The following is a 19,012-nucleotide window of genomic DNA, read 5'->3' on the forward strand; positions in this document are numbered from 1 at the left end:
GTAGAATAGTGTTGCCAGGATCCTGAAGGAGGGGAGAATGGAGAGTTATTGTTTAATAGGTATAGAGTTTCCATTTTGCATGACAAAAAGAGTTATGGCAATGAATGGTGGTAATGGCTGCACAACAACTACTTATTTAATACTGCTGAACCATACATACTGCTGAATCACTTAAAAATGATGAAGATAGTAAATTTTTTGTTATGTGTATTTTACTACAATTAAAAAAAAGAAAACAGAAAATTAAGATTCAAGATGGTGGCATGAGAGGTGAGATAGAGAACTCCTCCCAAAACCACAGATAGTGTGAAAATATAGTTAATACGACTAACCCTAAAACAGCAACAGGACAGAGGCTGTACCAGACCTTATGAACAGAGCAGACCTCACAAAACAGGGTGACATACCAAAGCCTTGATCCGGCTAGATCCAAGCCCTACCCCCACCCCAGCTCACAGGTGGGAGGAAGAGAAATGGACTGGGGTGGAGGAGGTTGGAAACCTGGGACTGCTGAAAACCTAGCCCTGGAGATCTACTTGGTGAGCAGAAACCTATGTTGTGTGGTGCTCTGGAGGTTGGTGGGGTTGGGGAGCTGGGACAGACAGAGTGTTTGAGACTGAGACTCCAGCCATTTGTGGAGGATGGAGATCCACACCCAGCCACTCTGGGACAAGAGAAAGGCAGGCAGTTTGAGAGGCTTCCTAGCAGCCAGAGTGCTGCTGAAGAGGAGGGGTTTGCATGGAGCTTGCTGTGCAGGAGAAGGGATGGGAGACAAGGTTGTCTGGGCATGCTCAGCCCAGCTGGTTGGGAACTTTGAGGAGCTTCAGGTGCTCCATCCCCCTGGCTGGCTACTCAACTCCAAGGCCCCCCACTGTGACCTGCAGCCTGCTGAGCCTTCTGCCTGGCCTGACGGCACTGGCTCACAAACTGGCAGTCACTGTGCTCACGTCAGGCCAGTCAGAGGGAGGCCCTGCCTACAACAGTTAGAGGCGCAAAGCTCGGCCCACTGGCTCTGACACTGGAGACAGGCACTGCAGCTGGGAATCAGGAAACAACTCTTTCTTCTCCCCAGGCAACAGCACCACTCGCCTATGACCCCCAACCTCACTCTAGGGGCTGAGCAGCTCCAGAGACTGGAGCTTCTGGGCACTAGAGGGCACCAAACAGAAATATGAAATGTCAAAAGAAACATGGTTCAGACCAAAATCTCACAAACCCCAGAAAAAGGGCCAAATGAAACTGAACTCAACAATCTTCCTGAAAGAGAGTTCAAAATAAAAATCATAAACATGCTTATGGAGGTACAGAAAAATATTCAAGAACTCAGGAATGAATTTAAGACAGAGATTCAATCATTCAGAAATTCTATATCTGAAATGAAACATACAATGGAGGGATTTAAAAGCAGATTAGCTGTAGTAGAAGGAGACCATACATGGAATAGAAATTAGAGAAGAGGAATACAAGGAAGCTGAGGCACAGAGAGAAAAAGGATCTCTAAGAATGAAAGAATATCGAGAGAACTGTGTGACCAATCCAAATGGACACAATATTTGCATTATAGGGGTACTAGAAGAAGAAGACAGCGAAAAAGGGATAAAAAGTGTCATTGAGGAGGTAATTGCTGAAAAGTTCTCCAATCTGGGGAAGGAGTTAGTCTCTCAGGCCATGGAGGTGCACAGATCTCACCACACAAGGGAGCCAATGAAGACAACGTCAAGACATATAATAATTAAAATAGCAAAGATCAAGAATAAAGACAGACTTTTAAAAGCAGATAGAGAGAGAAAAAAGATCACATACAAAGGAAAACCCATCAAGCTTTCATCAGATTTCTCAACAGAAACCTCACAAGCCAGAAGGGAGTGGCATGATATATTTAATGCAATGAAGCAAAAGGACCTTGAACCAAGATTACTCTACCCAGAAAGGTTATCATTTAAATTTTTTTTTAATTTTGGTATCATTAATCTACAATTACATGAAGAACATTATGTTTACTAGGCTCCCCCCTTCACCAAGTCACCCTATCATTTAAATTTTAAGGAGGGATTAAACAATTTTCAGATAAGCAAAAGCTGAGAGAATAGACCTCCCACAAACCACCTCCACAGTGCACTTTGGAGGGACCCCAATAGTTGGAAGTATTCCTAAGGCTAAATAGATATCACCCAAGGGATAGACAAAGAGTACAGAATATGATTCATAACATACAAAGAATGGAGGAGGAGGAAAAAGGAGGGAAAAAAAAGAATCTTTAGGTTATGTTTGTAAGAGCAAACAAAGTGAGTTAAATTAGCCTGTTACATAGTAAGAGAATTACACTCGAACCTTTGGTAACCATGAATATAAAGCATGAAGTGGCAATAAATACACACCTATTAATAATTACCCTAAATGTAAATGGTCTGAATGCACCAATCAAAAGACGTAGGGTAACTGAATGGATAAAAAAAAATAGGACCAATCTATATGCTGCCAACAAGCCCAAAGACATACGCAGACTGAAAGTAAAGGGATGGAAAAAGATATTTCATGAAACTAATAGGGAGAAAAAAGGAGTTGCAGTACTTGTATCAGACAAAATAGACTTCAAAACAAAGAAAGTAACAAGAGACAAAGAAGGACATTATATAATGATAAAGGGGTCCGTCCAACAAGAGGGTATAACTATTATAAATATCTATGCATCCAGCACAGGATCACCTACATATGTGAAACAAATACTAACAGAATTAAAGGGGGAAATAAAATGCAATGCATTAATTTTAGGAGACTTTAACACACCACTCACTCTAAAGGAAAAGATCAACCAGACAGAAAATAAGTAAAGGGACAGAGGCACTGAACAATGTATTATAACAGATGGAACTAATGGACATCTACAGAATACTCCATCCAAAAGCAACAAGATACACATTCTTCTCAAGTGCACATGGAACGTTTTCAAGAATGGATCATATACTAGGCCACCAAAAGAACCTCAGTAAATTCAAAAAGATTGAAACTGTACCAACCAGCTTCTCAGATCACAAAGGTATGAAACCAGAAATAAATTACACAAAGATGATTAAAAAGCCCGCAAACACATGGAAGCTTAATAACATGTTTCTAAATAATCAATGGATCAATGACCAAATAAAAACAGAGATCAAGCAATATATGGAGACAAATGACAACAATAATTCAGCACCACAAAATCTGTGGGAAACAGCAAAGGCAGTGCTAAGAGGGAAATATATTACAATACAGGCCTACCTCAAGAAAGAAGAACAATCCCATATAAGCAGTCTAAACTCACAATTAATGAAACTAGAAAAAGAACAACAAATGAGGCCCAAAGTCAGTAGAAGGAGGAACATAATAAAGATTAAAGCAGAAATAAATAAAATTGAGAAGAATAAAGTAATAGAATCAATGAAAGTAGGAGCTGGTTCTTCAAGAAAATAAACAAAATAGATAAACTCCAGCCAGACTTATCAAGAAAAAAAGAGAGTATACACACATAAACAGAATTAGAAATGAGGAAGGAAAAATCACTACTGACACCACAGAAATACAAAGAATTATGAGAGTATATTATGAAAAATTATATGGTAACAAACTGAATAACCTAGAAGAAATGGACAACTTTCTAGAAAAATACAACCTCCCAAGGCTGACTTAGGAAGAAACAGAAAATCTGAATAGACCAATTACCAGCAAAGAAATTGAACTGGTAATCAAAAAACTACATAAGAACAAAATCCCTGGACCAGATGGTTTCACTGCTGAATTTTATCAAACATTTAGTGAAGACCTAATACCCATCCTCCCTAAAGTTTTCCAAAAAGTGTAAGAGGAGGGAATACTCCTAAACTCATTCTATGAGGCCAACATCACTCTAATACCAAAACCAGGCAAAGACCCCACCAAAAATGAAAACTACAGACCAGTATCTCTGATGAACATAGATGCAAAAATGCTCAACAAAATATTAGCAAACTGCATTCAAAAATACATCAAAAAGATCATTCATCATTATCAAGTGGGATTCATCCCAGGGTTGCAAGGATGTTACAACATTTGAAAATTCATTAACATCATCCACCACATCAACAATAAGAAGGACAAAAACAGCATGATCATCTCCATAGATACTGAAAAAGCATTTGACAAAATTCAACATCCATTCATGATAAAAACTCTCAACAAAATGGGTATAGAGGGCAAGTACCTCAACATAATAAAGGCCATATATGATAAACCCACAGCCGACATCATACTTGTCAGTGAGAAGCTGAAAGCTTTTCCTCTAAGATTAGGAACAAGACAGGGATGCCCACTCTCCCCACTTTTATTCAACATAGTACTGGAGGTCCTGGGCACAGCAATCAGACAACACAAAGAAATAAAAGGCATCCAAATTGGTAAGGAAGAAGTCAAACTGTCTCTGTTTACAGATGACATGATATTATACATAAAAAACCCTAAAGAATCCACTCTAAAACTACTAGATTTAATGTCTGAATTCAGTAAAGTTGCAGTATAAAAAATTAATACACAGAAATCTGTTGCATTCCTATAAACTAACAATGAACTAGAAGAAGAGAAATCAGGAAAACAGTCACATTCACAATTGCATCAAAAAGAATAAAATACCTAGGAATAAACCTAACCAAGGAAGTGAAAGACTTATACTCTGAAAACTACAAGACATTCATGAGAGAAATTAAAGAAGATACCAATAAATGGAAACACATCCTGTGCTCATGGATAGGAAGAATTAGTATTGTCAAAATGGCCATCCTGCCTAAAGCAAATCTATAGATTCAATGCACTCCCTATCAAAATACCAACAGCATTCTTCAATGAACTAGAGCAAATAGTTTTAAAATTCATATGGAACCACAAAAGACCCTGAATAGCCAAAGCAATCCTGAGAGGGAAGAATTAAGCTGGGGGGATTATGCTCCCCAACTTCAGGCTCTACTACAAAGCCACAGTAATCAAGACAATTTGGTACTGGCACAAGAACAAACCCATAGACCAATGGGACAGACTAAAGAGCCCAGATATAAACCCAAGCATATATGGCCAATTAATACATGATAAAGGAGCCATGGATATACAATGGGGAAATGACAGCCTCTTCAACAGCTGATATTGGCAAAACTGGACAGCTACATGCAAGAGAATGAAACTGGATTATTGTCTAACCCCATACACTAAAGTAAATTCAAAATGAATCAAAGACCTGAATGTAAGTCATGAAACCATAAAACTTAGAAAAAAACATAGGCAAAAATCTCTTGGACATAAACATGAGCAACTTCTTCATGAACATATCTCCCTGGGCAAGGGAAACAAAAGCAAAACTGAACAAGTGGGACTACATCAAACTAAAAAGTTTCTGTACAGCAAAGGACACCATCAGTAGAACAAAAAGACATCCTACAGTATGGGAGAATATATTCATAAATGACATATCAGATAAGGGGTTGACATTCAAATTATATAAAAAGCTCACACACGTCAACATATAAGCCAATTTAAAAACTGGCAGAAGAGCTGAACAAACACTTCTCCAAAGAAGAAATTCAGATGGCCAACAGACACATGAAAAGATGCTCCACATCGCTAATCATCAGAGAAATGCAAACTAAAACCACAATGATATATCACCTCACACCAGTTAGGATGGCCAACATCCAAAAGACAAATAACAAGAAATGCTGACAAGGATGTGGAGAAAGGGGAACCCTCCTACACTGCTGGTGGAAGTGTAAATTAGTTCAACCACTATAGAAAACTGTATGGAGGTTCCTCAAAAAACTAAAAATAGAAATACCATTTGACCCAGGAATTCCCCTTCCAGGAATTTACCCTAAGAATGCAGCAGCCCAGTTTGAAAAAGACAGATGCACCCCTATGTTTATCATAGCACTATTTACAATAGCCCAGAAATGGAAGCAACCTAAGTGCCCATCAGTAGATGAACAGATAAAGAAGATGTGGTACATATACACAATGGAATATTATTCAGCCATAAGAAGAAGACAAATCCTACCATTTGCAACAACATGGATGGACCTAGAGGGTATTATGCTCAGTGAAATAAGCCAGGCAGAGAGAGGCAAGTACCAAATGATTTCACTCACTATGTGGAGCATAAGAACAAAGAAAAACTGAAGGAACAAAACAGCAGCACAATCACAGAACCCAAGAATGGACTAACAGTTACCAAAGGGAAAGGGACTGGGGAGTATGGGTGGAAAGGGAGGGATAAGGGGGAGGAAGAAGAAAGGGGGCCTTACGATTAGCATGTAAATGTGGGTGGGGGCATGGGGAGGGCTGTGCAACACAGAGAAGATGAGTAAGGATTCTACAGCATCTTACTACACTGATGGACAGTGACTATAATGGGGTTTGTGGGGGATGACTTGATGATGGGGGGAGTCTAGTAAACATAATATTGCTCATGTAATTGTAGATTAATGATACCAAAATAAAAAATAAATAAATAAGTAAATAATTGATTACTTGGTTGGACTATAGAAGAGAAACAAGAGAACTAACGAAAGAGTTCAGCAAATCCTATATATAAATTCAATTGTATTCCTTCTACATCTGTTGCAAAGAGAAAATAGAATTTTTTAAATGAGCCATTTATTATAGCAACATTTTGTTTATTTTAAATAAGATATCAAGAAGTAATTAAGAAAAGAAGTATGTGGAGAAATTATAAAATTGTATTAAAGGTACTAAATAAGGTCTAAATAAATGGAGAGATGTGCCATGTCCACGGGTAGGAGACTTGATACAATGAAGATGTCAAATTCCCCAAGTTAATCAGTATTTTAATGTGATTCCAATAAGACTATCAATGGGATTATTCATGGAACTTGAGACGCTGATTTTAATGTGTCTATGGAATGACAGCAAAGGAAAATAGACAGGCAAGACAATCTTGAAGAACAAGCTGGAAGGACTCACTCTGTGAGAGAGTGAGACTCACTATAAAAAGGAACTTTGTGGGAAGGTAGTTTGTGACCATTTATATAAAGCCATAGTGATGAAGAAGACATGGCACATCAGCACCAGCATAGACAAGTAAACCTTGGGACAGAATGAAAAGGCTGCCGTGAGACCCACACGCATCTGGAAGCATAATTTATGTATGAAGAGATATTTCAAGTCAGTAGGTAGAGATGGACTCATCAATAAACTGTATTAAGAAAATGGCTATCTATACAGAAAAAGATAAAGCATATTTCTACCTTATATTAAGCACAAAAATAAATTCCAGATTAATGGGTTATTATGAAAAACAAAATTTTAGAACATTTAGAACATTCAACACAGTGCTATGCATCTTCATATTTCATGGCTGTGTCAGAGCCCTCAGGTAATGATAGACCCCAGAGTCGATGCAGTGGTGCCCTCTGGGGAAGGAGAACGGGGCAAGGGCAGGGGGAGAACCCAGCGTTGTGAGCCTGACTCCATGGGTGTTGGGCTCTCTGGCCTCTCTCCCCTAGGTGTGCCACAGGGGAGGCATGGCAGGACATCATGCTGGCCTGCATGCCAGGGAAGAAGTGTGCCCCAGAGTCAGAGCCCAGCAACAGCACAGAAGGGGAAACGCCCTGTGGCAGCAGCTTTGCCGTCTTCTACTTCATCAGCTTCTACATGCTCTGTGCCTTCCTGGTAAGCTGAGGAGACTCCGGGCAGCCATGGGCCAGCTCGTGCAGTTCAGGCAGCCCAAGCCCTCCACCTGCACAGCTCATGGTCAGGGGAACCCCGCAGGAAGCAGCTTGGAAGACTGAGTTAACAGGAATGTCCAACCACTAGATAAGGGCAGAAAGCCCAAGCACAGCAAGCTCCAGCCATGTCTTTCTTGTCCAACGTGGTGGCATCACTCCCGAGGACTGGGTGTGTGTATGGAGGCCTAGAGGCCCTCTGCTGAGGAGTGAGAGGAAGGTGGTGCATGAAGTCGCCCCATGCTCAGCAGCCCTACCTAGCAGCTGCGTGTGAGGGATGCTGCCCATCCCATGTGTGGGATTCACTCCACACAACTCTCAGGGAAGCTGCATCAAGTTCATATCCAAGACACCCAAGTCCCAGGGACTTGTTTTAAGTGAAAATTATGGCATATGGGGGTCCTCTAGAAATGTTGGCTTCTACCACCAACTGGAAAAGTGGATTCAGGTGGTATAAGAAGGTCGTCTTTGGGAAAATCATGGTTCTCCATGTTCTTTGCAGATCATCAACCTCTTTGTGGCTGTCATCATGGACAACTTTGACTACCTGACAAGGGACTGGTCAATCCTTGGTCCCCACCATCTGGACGAATTTAAAAGAATTTGGGCAGAGTATGACCCTGAAGCCAAGTAAGTGCCCAGACAGAAATCCTGATTTCCCAAAGCTGAGAGGTTCAAGATAGGTCAGCATTGGGTGTATTGACTGGAAAACACTGAATCACACACCCCAGGGTCAAGAGTCATCCAGAAATAGGAAGCCAGGCGCCTTTAGCCAAGCCAAGAACACAGCTGTCATTTTCAGTTGAATAAAAGGATAGAAGATTTCATGTCAGGAATACCCAGTAAATACTCAAGTTCAGATGCTTAGGATCAGATAAATCTCGTTCCATTCCTGCCTCGGGTCCAAGGATGCACTCACCAATTGGTCACTTTTGGTTGACACTTAGTACCTTTCAGTCAGATGGTTGTCTGGTTGAAGCCGCAAGGACGTGTGGAGGATTTTGCTGCGCTGTGGAGCCCTTTCGGCCTTGAACACAGCGCTGATGGGACTTTGCTCACTAGAATCTAAATATGTGTATACTGGTTTTGGAGTTCTACTATGCCATTCTGCAGCATGGCACCCAGTTTGGCCAACAGGACTATGGCCTCCTGGCTCTCTGTTGCCAGTGGAGAGCACATCCATTGACCTGAGCACACCATAACCCTACCGAGAGTTCCTCCTGCAGGTGCACCCCCACCTCGCAGGTCCTGGGCTGCTGGCTGAGACTGGCCCTCTGACTGATCTTTCCCTCCCCTCTCCCTCTTCCAGGGGTCGTATCAAACACCTAGATGTAGTGACCTTGCTCCGGCGGATTCAGCCCCCACTGGGTTTCGGGAAGCTGTGCCCTCACCGTGTGGCTTGCAAAGTAAGAGAGGATCTGCATTCGTGGGAGAGAGAGAGCAAATACGGAAGGCAGGGCACCTATCTGTTTCATGATCTTGGCCAGGCCATTGGCCCTTTAATGGAATGAAGGCAGTACTTTATGTGCCTAATGAAATGAGCCTGAGCCAGATTATATTTTAAGGTTCCTTCCAGCAATAAGTTCTCAGACTCTAAAGGAAAAATGAAGTGAGCGCCTCATGTCCCAACAAGCCATGTGCCTCATCCTGAACAGAGGACCTTCTTCCTAGCAGGGCTTTGCTGCCTGCCAGGCTGCATCTCCTGGGCATCCTGGAAGACTTCCCAGCCTAGAATAGATGGATTAGGGGTTCTTTCCTGGGGTCAGAGATCTTCAGAGAGCCCATGCATCAGCTTCAGGGACCCATGAAGTCCTAAAACTGCACACAGAACAATAGAAACCCTCCCAAATTGTACTAGGGAGAGGAGCGATCATTTTCATCAGATCTCTAAGTGAGCCTGTGACCCAGAAAAGGTCAAGGAAAACACCTTAGGTTCTGTTGGAGCCGATTCTTGCTCCTGTGTCCCTTGCGTGTGCCTGAGGGTGAGCCCCCTTAACCTGCATGCCAGGCGCCTCTCTTGCCTCGCTGTGATCCCAGCCAAGGGGTCCAGCAGCTGCTGAGGAGTGCATTTCCACTCTCTCCCCTCTTCCTTCAATTCCCACTGTCACCATTCTGTGCTCCCTGTTGGAATGATCTGAATAGGAGCTTGGGGGGAAGTGAGGGCAGAGGGCTGTAGAGAGGAAAAAGCACAAATAGAAAAATTTGGCTCTGTGGATAATCCACATGTGGAACATGGAAAATTGAAGGAACACAGATCCCTCTACTTGTGCTCTGTTTGACTCAGTTTTTTCTCATGTGTACCCCCACTTTGTTCCAAAAAGAATTTTAAAAGATCTTCCATGGGTATAGACAACATGAGGGAACAAAAGAGTACAAATGAAGTGTAATTTACTGTTCATGGAAGCACAGCGGAAAATAGGAGCAGAGGCGAGTGCAGCCTGCGGGGGCTGCGGGGTCCCCGTCAGGGCCTCTGCTCAGGACCGGGCAGCTGCAGATTGGCGCTAGGTTTCCCAACAGCCACTGTACAACTAGATCAAGAAGATCTAGTGACCCAGGAAATAATGACCCTCTTGGCACAGAAGGACACCATGCGACCTACCAGATAGCCTCCTTGACCACATCCTGAGTGCAGATGCAGAATGAGTTCCATGGTGTGCTTTCTCATAATGACCTGCTGTGTGCTGAGGCCCCCAAAGGGCATGGAAGCTATGTGGGTGGTTTGGAAGGAGAGAAGGAGGCAGTCCAGCCCTACCCAGTGCCAGCAAGCTTCTGATCCTCCTTGATGTCGAGGCATGTTTTTCATTATATAGAAAAGAGATACATGGCATCTCCTGCAAGCAAAATCCCCAGCATTGTCTCACCTCTGTGGCTTCAGATGAATGCTGGCTGGCAGGTGGCTCCCGGCAAGTGCCTGGCCCACACACTGCTCTTTGTTGCCAGTCAAGAGCATACCCATATGCCCGAACAGACATTCTGGCAGGGAAGGGAGTCGGTGGACTGAACATCCTTTTGTGGAAGCAAAGGTCTCACAAGAACAAATTCCATCCCTCCCTCACTGTGTGCAGAGTGGTGACAGGACTCGTTGCAGAGCCAAGATTCTCCCCAGAGCAGGTTTGGAATACATTTCAGCACCCCACGCTTCAGACCCCCCACCTGCTCCTCACACACACACATGATTTCAAGCCCCTCCCAGCATTTTCCTGCCATGGTGGCTCTGTAGGTCCTCTCAGAACCATGTGCCATGATCACCGACGTTGCTCCCCATCCCCTCCAGCGCCTGGTCTCCATGAACATGCCTCTGAACAGCGACGGGACAGTTATGTTCAACGCCACCCTGTTTGCCCTCGTCCGGACAGCCCTGAGGATCAAAACAGAAGGTAAGGGTCATCTGAGGGCCACTCGGAATATCTAGCACACCAACCGAAGAGAAACTCAAAAGCCTGCAAAGTACTCCTGGGACCTGCCTGTCCTGTACAGCATCACAGCAGTTGTTCAGTGATAACCTGCACATGCAGGCACATGAAAGAGGCTGGCCTGCTCATGTTTGCTTTGCTTCTTGAATGGCCTCTCTGCCTCTAGCTTAGTTATTTTGAAACTAAACTTCCCATCAAACCCTAGAAATTATTCTGGGTGATATCTTAAAATCATAGGGTACAGGTCAGAAGCAGGAGATTAGTGTTAGAAGCAGGAACAAGCCCCATCCAAATGGAATTTTACTGGCTGCAAGAGGGTCTCTCAAATGTTCAACTCTTTTTAAATTAAAAGGACCTGTGTCAGGAAGGGGTCACAGTGACAAATGGTGACTATGGGCAAGGTCATCACATGCAGTTGTACAGGCTGCACTTGGAACCAGGTGCTCAGCCAGGCAACAGGTAAGGGTTAAAATCCTCTCTGCTCCACTCGTCAGGCTGTGTTCCCTCTGGGCTGTGTCCTCCTGGAGGGATGCTTCTAGTTTGCACAAAGGCACCCTCTGGGCTAGCAGCAGCCTTGGCTGACATAATCTGCTCTCCTTACAATTGATAGGTACCTGTGGACCTCTCTGTGGAGAAGGCTATATAAAGTGTACCTAAGATGCAGTTGCTCTCCAAGGTGACAGTGTTTCATGGAGTTTGGTCAAATAACCATGTGCCCAGATTCAGCTGTTGGAGCTTGTTTCAAATGCTGAATCCCAAGCACCAGCCCAGATCTGAGAAATAGATAGGGCTCTGAGGGTGGGACTTGGGAATATACATTTTGAATCAGCTGCGTGGATGATTCCTATGTGAACTAAAGTTTGAAATCCACTGGTATAGCAATTAGAGAAGGCCCAGATGTGTTGATCTTAAGAGTCAGGCTGCCAGTCAGTGTTTTCCTTTGATGCAGTAGAAGGAGCACTGGGCAGGGAGTTGGGAGACTTGAATCTGATAACATGTGTGATTAGTCATTTATTCTCTGTGTACTTCAGTTTCTTCATTTGTAAAATAAGAAAGGAATGATATGCAGGGATCCAGCTCAGTGAATGACCCAAAGAGGTGCTGTCCCTCAGTTAAATCCCTCCAGAAAATAATAGAAACATCTAAAATGAAGAAAAACAAGCAGACCAGCAAGATGCATGTAAAAATAAGGAGATAATCTTTTAAAAATTAAAAATAGTTGAAGTGCTGTTGCTAAAGTCAAAAGAAACAAAGGCTGAGGTAGGCAGCCCAAGATGGCAGTGTAGGGAGACCCTGAACCCACCTTGTCCCACAGACACACCTACACACAGACCAGTTCCTAGTGAGGAGGAGCTAAGGGCTGAGCAGACACCTACTGCACAAGGACCATATAGAGAACAGCAGGGGGGATGGAGACCAATAGCAGAGAGGGCCCCACCCCAGCACAGCCCTGCAGTAGGGAGTGCTATCACTGAGGGGCAGGACATAGAGTTGACTGTCCTGGGGCAAGGGGAAAAAACACAGTTTAAGGAGCAACTAGACTGCTGGTGAAGGAAATGTGTTTACTAACCCTAGAGCACTGCCACATGGTTGGGGAACTGCTTAGCTCTGGTACTGGAGGTGTAGGGAGCACCACTGTTCACATTCCCCTTCTGCCTTGATAGTGCAACAGGGTCAGTCCAGGTGCTCTAGCTGTCCTGCCACCCAGCAAGCCCCAGGCCCCTAGCGCACACCAACTCCAGAACCCTCTGGGGCCTTTGCCCAACCAAGCTCTTTTGCCAGAATTGCCCTAGCATGATGCACACCAGGACACCCCCATCACACACCCACTCTAGCCCCAGGCATTTCACCAGGGCACCCCCTGCACAGAGCATCCTGACCCACACCCTCTTCAGCTCCAGGGCAGCCAGCACAGAGCACCTCAGAAAGCCCTAGCCCATACCCATTTCAGCTCCAGCCATTCCACCAGGGCAGCCAGGCACAGAGTGCCTGGCCCCTTCTCCCAGTCCACACCCACTCCAGCTCCAACCAGCCAGCCACAACCACTGAGTACATGCAGTTCCTACACAAAGCTTTTCCTTCAAGACTGAGAGAAATAGCTCTTCTGCCTAATTTGTAGAAACAAACACAGCAAGTTAAACAAAATGAGGAGACAAAGAAATATATTCCAAATGAAAGAACAAGATAAAACCCCAGAAAAAAACCCTAATGAAACAGAGATAAGTAAGTTACCAGATAGAGATCAAAGTAATGGTCATAAAGATTCTCATCAAACTTGAGGAAAGAATGTAGGTTTACACTGAGAATTTCAACAATGAGTTAGAAAATATAGGAAAGTACCAAACAGAAGTCACACAGCTAAAGAACGCAATAACTGAGTTGAAAAGTATTCTAGAAAGGTTCAACAGATCAGATGATACAGAAGAATGTATCAGTGACCTAGGAAATAGAATAGTGGAAATCACCCAATCAGAACAATGAAAAGAAAAATGAACTTTTAAAAATGAGAATAGTTTAAGGGACCTCTGGAACAATATCAAGTGTACTAACATTCACATTATAGGAGTCCCAGAAGGAGAAGGAGGCAGAAAATTATTTGAAAAAATGGTTGAAAACTTCTCTAACCTGTAGAAGGAAACAGACATCCAGATTCAGGAATTACAGAGTCCCAAACAAGATGAACCCAAAGAGATCCACATCAAGACACATTATAATGAAATGCCAAAAATTAAACATAAAGAGAAAATCTTAGTCAGCAAGAAAAAAACAAAGAATGATACACAAAGGAAACCCATAAGACTATCAACTTATTTTCAGCAGAAACTTTGCAGGCCAGAAAGGAGTGATAAGATGTATTTAAAGGGCTGAAAGAGAGAAACTTACAGTGAAGAACACTCTATCTGGCAGTGCTTTCATTCAGAATCGAAGGAGAGATAGAAAGTCTCTGACACAAGCAAAGCTAATGAAGTTCATCACTACTGAACCAGACTTACAAGAAATGTTTAAGTGTCTTCTTGAAGTAGAAAAGAAAAGGCCATAATAGAAAATAAGAAAATATATGAAATAAAATAATATTTATAAATGCAAATACATAATTAAGGCAGTAAATCAGCCACTTAAAATGTTAGCATGAATGTTAAAAGACAAAAGAATAAAATTAACTATAACTAAAATAAGTAGTTAAGTGATACACAAAATTAAAAGATGTCAACTAAGATATCAAAAACATAAAATATGGGGAGTAAAAATGTAGTGCTTTTTAAATGCATTCAAACTTAAGCAACTATCAGCTTAAAATAAACTTTTATATATACATCTCAATTAATATGAACCTCACAGCAACCAAAAACCAAAAACCTACAATAGATGCAAATAGTAAAGCAAAAGGAGCCCAAATATAACACTAAAGAAAACCATCAAACCACAAGGGGAGAGAGCAAGAGAAAAAAGGAACAGAGAAGAACTTTGAAAACAATTAACAAATGGCAATAATTGCATATCTATCAATAACTACTTGAAATGTAAATACACTAAATGCTGCAATGAAAAGACTAAAGGTAGATGAATGGATAAGAAACAAGGCCCATCTATATGCTGCCTATAAGAAACTCAATTCATATCTAAAGACAAACACAGAACTGAAAGTGAAGGGACAGAAAAAGATATTCATGCAAATGGAAGTGAAAAGAATGCTGATGTAGTAATATTCATATCAGACACAACAGACTTTAAAGCAAAGATTGCAACAAGACAGAGAAGGGCATTACATAACAATAAAGGGATTAATCCAAGAAGAGTATATAATACTCAAAAATATTTATCACCAAATGTAGGAACACCAAAATATATAAAGCAAATATTAACAAACATAAGGGAAAAAATTGAAGGCAATACAATAATAGTAAGGAACTTTAATACCCCACTTATATCAATAAATAGATCATCCAGATGGAAAATCGATGAGAAAATATGAACCTGAATGACACAGTAGACCAGATGAACTTGATATATACAGATCATTTCATCCAAAAACAGCCTAATACACATTCTTTTCAAGTATATACAGAACATTTTCCAGGATAGATCATATGTTCATCGTCAAAACAAGTCTCAATAAATTCAATATTGAAATCATATCAAGCGTCTTTTCAACTACAACACTATGAAACTAGAAATTATAAGAAGAAAATTGGAAAAAAAACACAAACACATGGAGACTGAACATGTTACTAAACAACCAATGTGTCAATGAAGAAATCAAAAAATATGTTGAGACAAATTAAAATAGAAACACGACACTCCAAAATCTGTGGGACACAGCAAAAGCAGTTCCAAGAGGGAAGTTCATAGTAATAAATACCTACCTCAAGAAACAAGAAAAGTCCCAAATAAACAATCTAACATTATACCTAAAGGAACTCAAAAAAGAACAAAGCCCAAAGTGAACAGAAGGAGAGAAATAAAGATCAGAGCAGAAACAAATGAAATAGATTTTTTAAAACAATAAAAGACTAAAAGCTGAAATCAGTGAAACTAAAAGCTCATTCTTTGAAATTATAAACAAAGTTGATAAATATCTAACTGGACTCATCAAGACTCAAACAAAATCAGAAAAGAAAGAGAAATTATAAATGACACTACAGAAATACAAAGGATCATAAGAGATTACTACAAAGGATTATGTCAACAAAGTGAAAAACCTAGAAAAAAATGGATATATTCATAGAAACACACAACCTTCTGATATTGAATCATAAAGAAACAGAGAATCTGAAAACACCAATTACAAGTAATAAAATTGAAGCAGTAACCTAAAAATTCCCAAAAATCAAAAGTCCAGGGTCAGATAGCTTCACGGGAGAATTCTACCAGACATTTAAAGAAGAGTTACTATTTATCCTTCTCAAATTATTTCAAAAAGTTCAAGAGGAAGGAATGCCACAGAACTCACTTTATGAGGCCAGCATTATCCTGACACCAAAACCAGACTGAGACACCACAATAAAAGAAAACTATAGGTATCCCTAATGAACATAGATGCAAAAATCCTCAACAAAATATTAGCAAACCAAATTCAAAAATATGTTAAAATGATCATACACCATGATCAAGTGGGATTATTCCAGGGATGCAAGGATGGCTCAATATCCACAAGTTGATCAACTTGAAACCCCACACTAACAAAAAGAAGGATAAAATCATATAATTATCTTACTAGATACAGAAAAACCATTGGACAAAATTCAACTTCCTTTTGTGATTTTTTAAAAAATTAAGCAAAGTGGGTAGAGAAGGTCTGTACCTCAAAATTATAAAGGCTGTATATGACAAACCCACAGCTAACATCATACTCAATGGTGAAAAACTGAAAGCTTTTCCCCTAAAATCAGGAACAAAATAAAGATGCTCACTCATCACTTTTATTCAGCATAGTATTGGGAGTCCTAGCCACAGCAATTAGGCAATAAAAAAAATAAAAGATACCCAAACTGGAAAGGAAGAAGTAAAACTGTCACTATTTGCAGATGACATGATACTATATATAGAAAACCCTAAAAACATTACCAAAAAAATTAGAACTAACAAGTGAACTCAGTAAAGTCTCAATACAAAATAAACATACATAAATCAGGTTTGTTTCTATACACTAATAATGAGCTATCAGAAAGAGAAATTAAGAAAACAATTTAAAGAAAAATTTAATGCTGCATCAAAAAGATTAAAATACCTAGGAATAAATTTAACCATGGAGGTAAAAGATCTGTATTTTGAAAACTGTAAGACATTGAAGAAGACACAAATAAATGGAAAGATATTCCATGCTCATGGATTGGAAGAATTGGTACCATTTAAATGTCCATACTACCAAAAGCAGTCTACAGATTCAATGAAATCCCTATCAAAATACAATGGCATTTTCCACAGAACTAGAACAATGAATCCTAAAATTTGTATGGAACCACAAAAGACCCCAAAGAGCCAAAAAAATATTGAGAAAGAAGAACAAAGCTGGAGGTATCACACTCCCTGCTATCAAACTATATGACAAAAGTTATAGTAATCAAAACAGTATGATATGGACACAAAAATAGACACTTAGATCAGTATATGTAACAAAATAGAAAGCCCAGAAATAAATAATAAATTAATCTATAACAAAGGAGGAGAGAATATACCATGGGGAAAAGTGAGTCTCTTCATTAAGTAGTGTTGGGAAAACTGGACAGCTTACATGCAAAAGAATGACACTGGACCACATACAAAATAAATTCAAAATTGATTAAATGTAAGACCATAAAACTCCTAGAAAAAACATAGGCAGTAAGCTCTTTGAATCTGGTTTTAGCAACATTTTTTGGACCAGTCTCCTCAGGCAAGGGCAACAAAAGCTAAATAAATAAATGAGACATCAAACTAAAAAACTTCGGCACAGCCAAGGAAACCATTAACAAAACAAAAAGGCAGCCTATGGAATGGGAGAAGATGTTTGCAGATCACACACCTGATACAAGGGTAATATCCAAAAAATATAAAGCACATACACTACTCAACATCAAAGAAACAACTCAACAAAAAACAGGAGTCGGAGGACTTGAATAGACATTTTTCCAAAGAAAATGCACAGATGGCCAACAGGCACATGAAAAGATGCTCAACATATTAATCATCAGGGAAATGCAAATCAACACCACAATAAGGTATTGCCTCATACCTGTCAGACTTACCAGTATCAAAAAGACAAAAACAACAAGTGTTGGCAAGGATGTGAAGAAAAGGGAATCCTCTCACACTGCAGGTGAGAATGTCAGTTTATGTAGCCACTATGGGAAACAACAGTATGGAGGTTCCTAAAAAAATTAAAAATAGAATTAACATACAATCCACCAATTCCACTTCTGATATTTATCCAAAGAAAATGAAAACACAAATCCAAAGAGATATATGCACCCCTCTGTTCTTTGCAGCATTTTTTACAATAGCTAAGATATTGATAAATGTCCATTAACAGATGAATGGGTAAAGAAGATGTGATATGTATATATCACATAATATATATATATATTGCTTACAATATATATATAATATTGCTCAGCCATAAAAAAGAATGAAATCGTAACCATTTGTGATAATGTGGATGGACCTAGAGGGTATTATGCTAGGTGAAATAAGTCAGATACAGAAAAACAAATACCACATTATTTCACTTACATTTGTAATCTAAAAAGCAAAACAAACAAAGCAGAAACAGACTTAAAAGTACAGGAAACAAACTGTTGGTTATCAGAGAGGGGAGGGGGTGGGGGTTGGGCAAAATAGGTGAAGGGGATTAAAGAGGTACAGACTTCCAGTTATAAAACAGTCATGGAGATGTGATGTTCAGCACAGGGAATAAATACATAGTCAATAATACTCTACTTAGTTTATATGGTGACAGATGGTAACTACATTTATCATGATATGATGATCACTTTGTAAAATATAAAAATATCAAAGCATGTATCAATTATGATGTAAACGAAACTAATAGGATATTGTATGTTAATTATACTTCAATTTTTAAAAAGAAAAAGTCAAGCAAATGCAAAAGAAAAAAAAGGCTAAAAAATATGCTTTCATTAGCCAGTGCAATAGCTCAGCCTGAAATACCTGTAAATAGGCCTGTTTCTGACCCCAAAAAATTAAACACACAGTAATATACACATGTGTATGTATAGCTGGGGGTAAAACTGGAAGTGTGAATGTGTTAACATTGATTATCACTGGGTGGTAGGCTTAGCGGTGACTTTTACCTTCTTCATTTACTTTTGTTACTTTCCAAATTTTCTACAATGATTATTACTACAATTACGTCCAGAAAGATTT

At 40.3% G+C, this 19,012-nt stretch overlaps 1 protein-coding gene across 27 annotated transcripts in view; it reads left to right on the forward strand.

The window, feature by feature from the left end:
• Positions 1 to 19,012, forward strand: part of CACNA1C (calcium voltage-gated channel subunit alpha1 C) — a 654,724-nt gene that overhangs the window by 610,304 nt on the left and 25,408 nt on the right. For all 27 annotated transcript variants that reach the window (XM_037014885.2, XM_037014891.2, XM_037014892.2 and 24 more), the window contains 4 exons: positions 7,518 to 7,683; positions 8,239 to 8,366; positions 9,046 to 9,142; positions 11,011 to 11,113. In XM_037014885.2, coding sequence (XP_036870780.1) covers positions 7,518 to 7,683; positions 8,239 to 8,366; positions 9,046 to 9,142; positions 11,011 to 11,113 — 494 coding nt within the window. The remainder of the gene's footprint in view (positions 1 to 7,517; positions 7,684 to 8,238; positions 8,367 to 9,045; positions 9,143 to 11,010; positions 11,114 to 19,012) is intronic.

The sequence above is a fragment of the Manis javanica genome, chromosome 15 (genome assembly GCF_040802235.1).
Source record: "Manis javanica isolate MJ-LG chromosome 15, MJ_LKY, whole genome shotgun sequence".
NCBI classification, from domain to species: domain Eukaryota; kingdom Metazoa; phylum Chordata; class Mammalia; order Pholidota; family Manidae; genus Manis; species Manis javanica.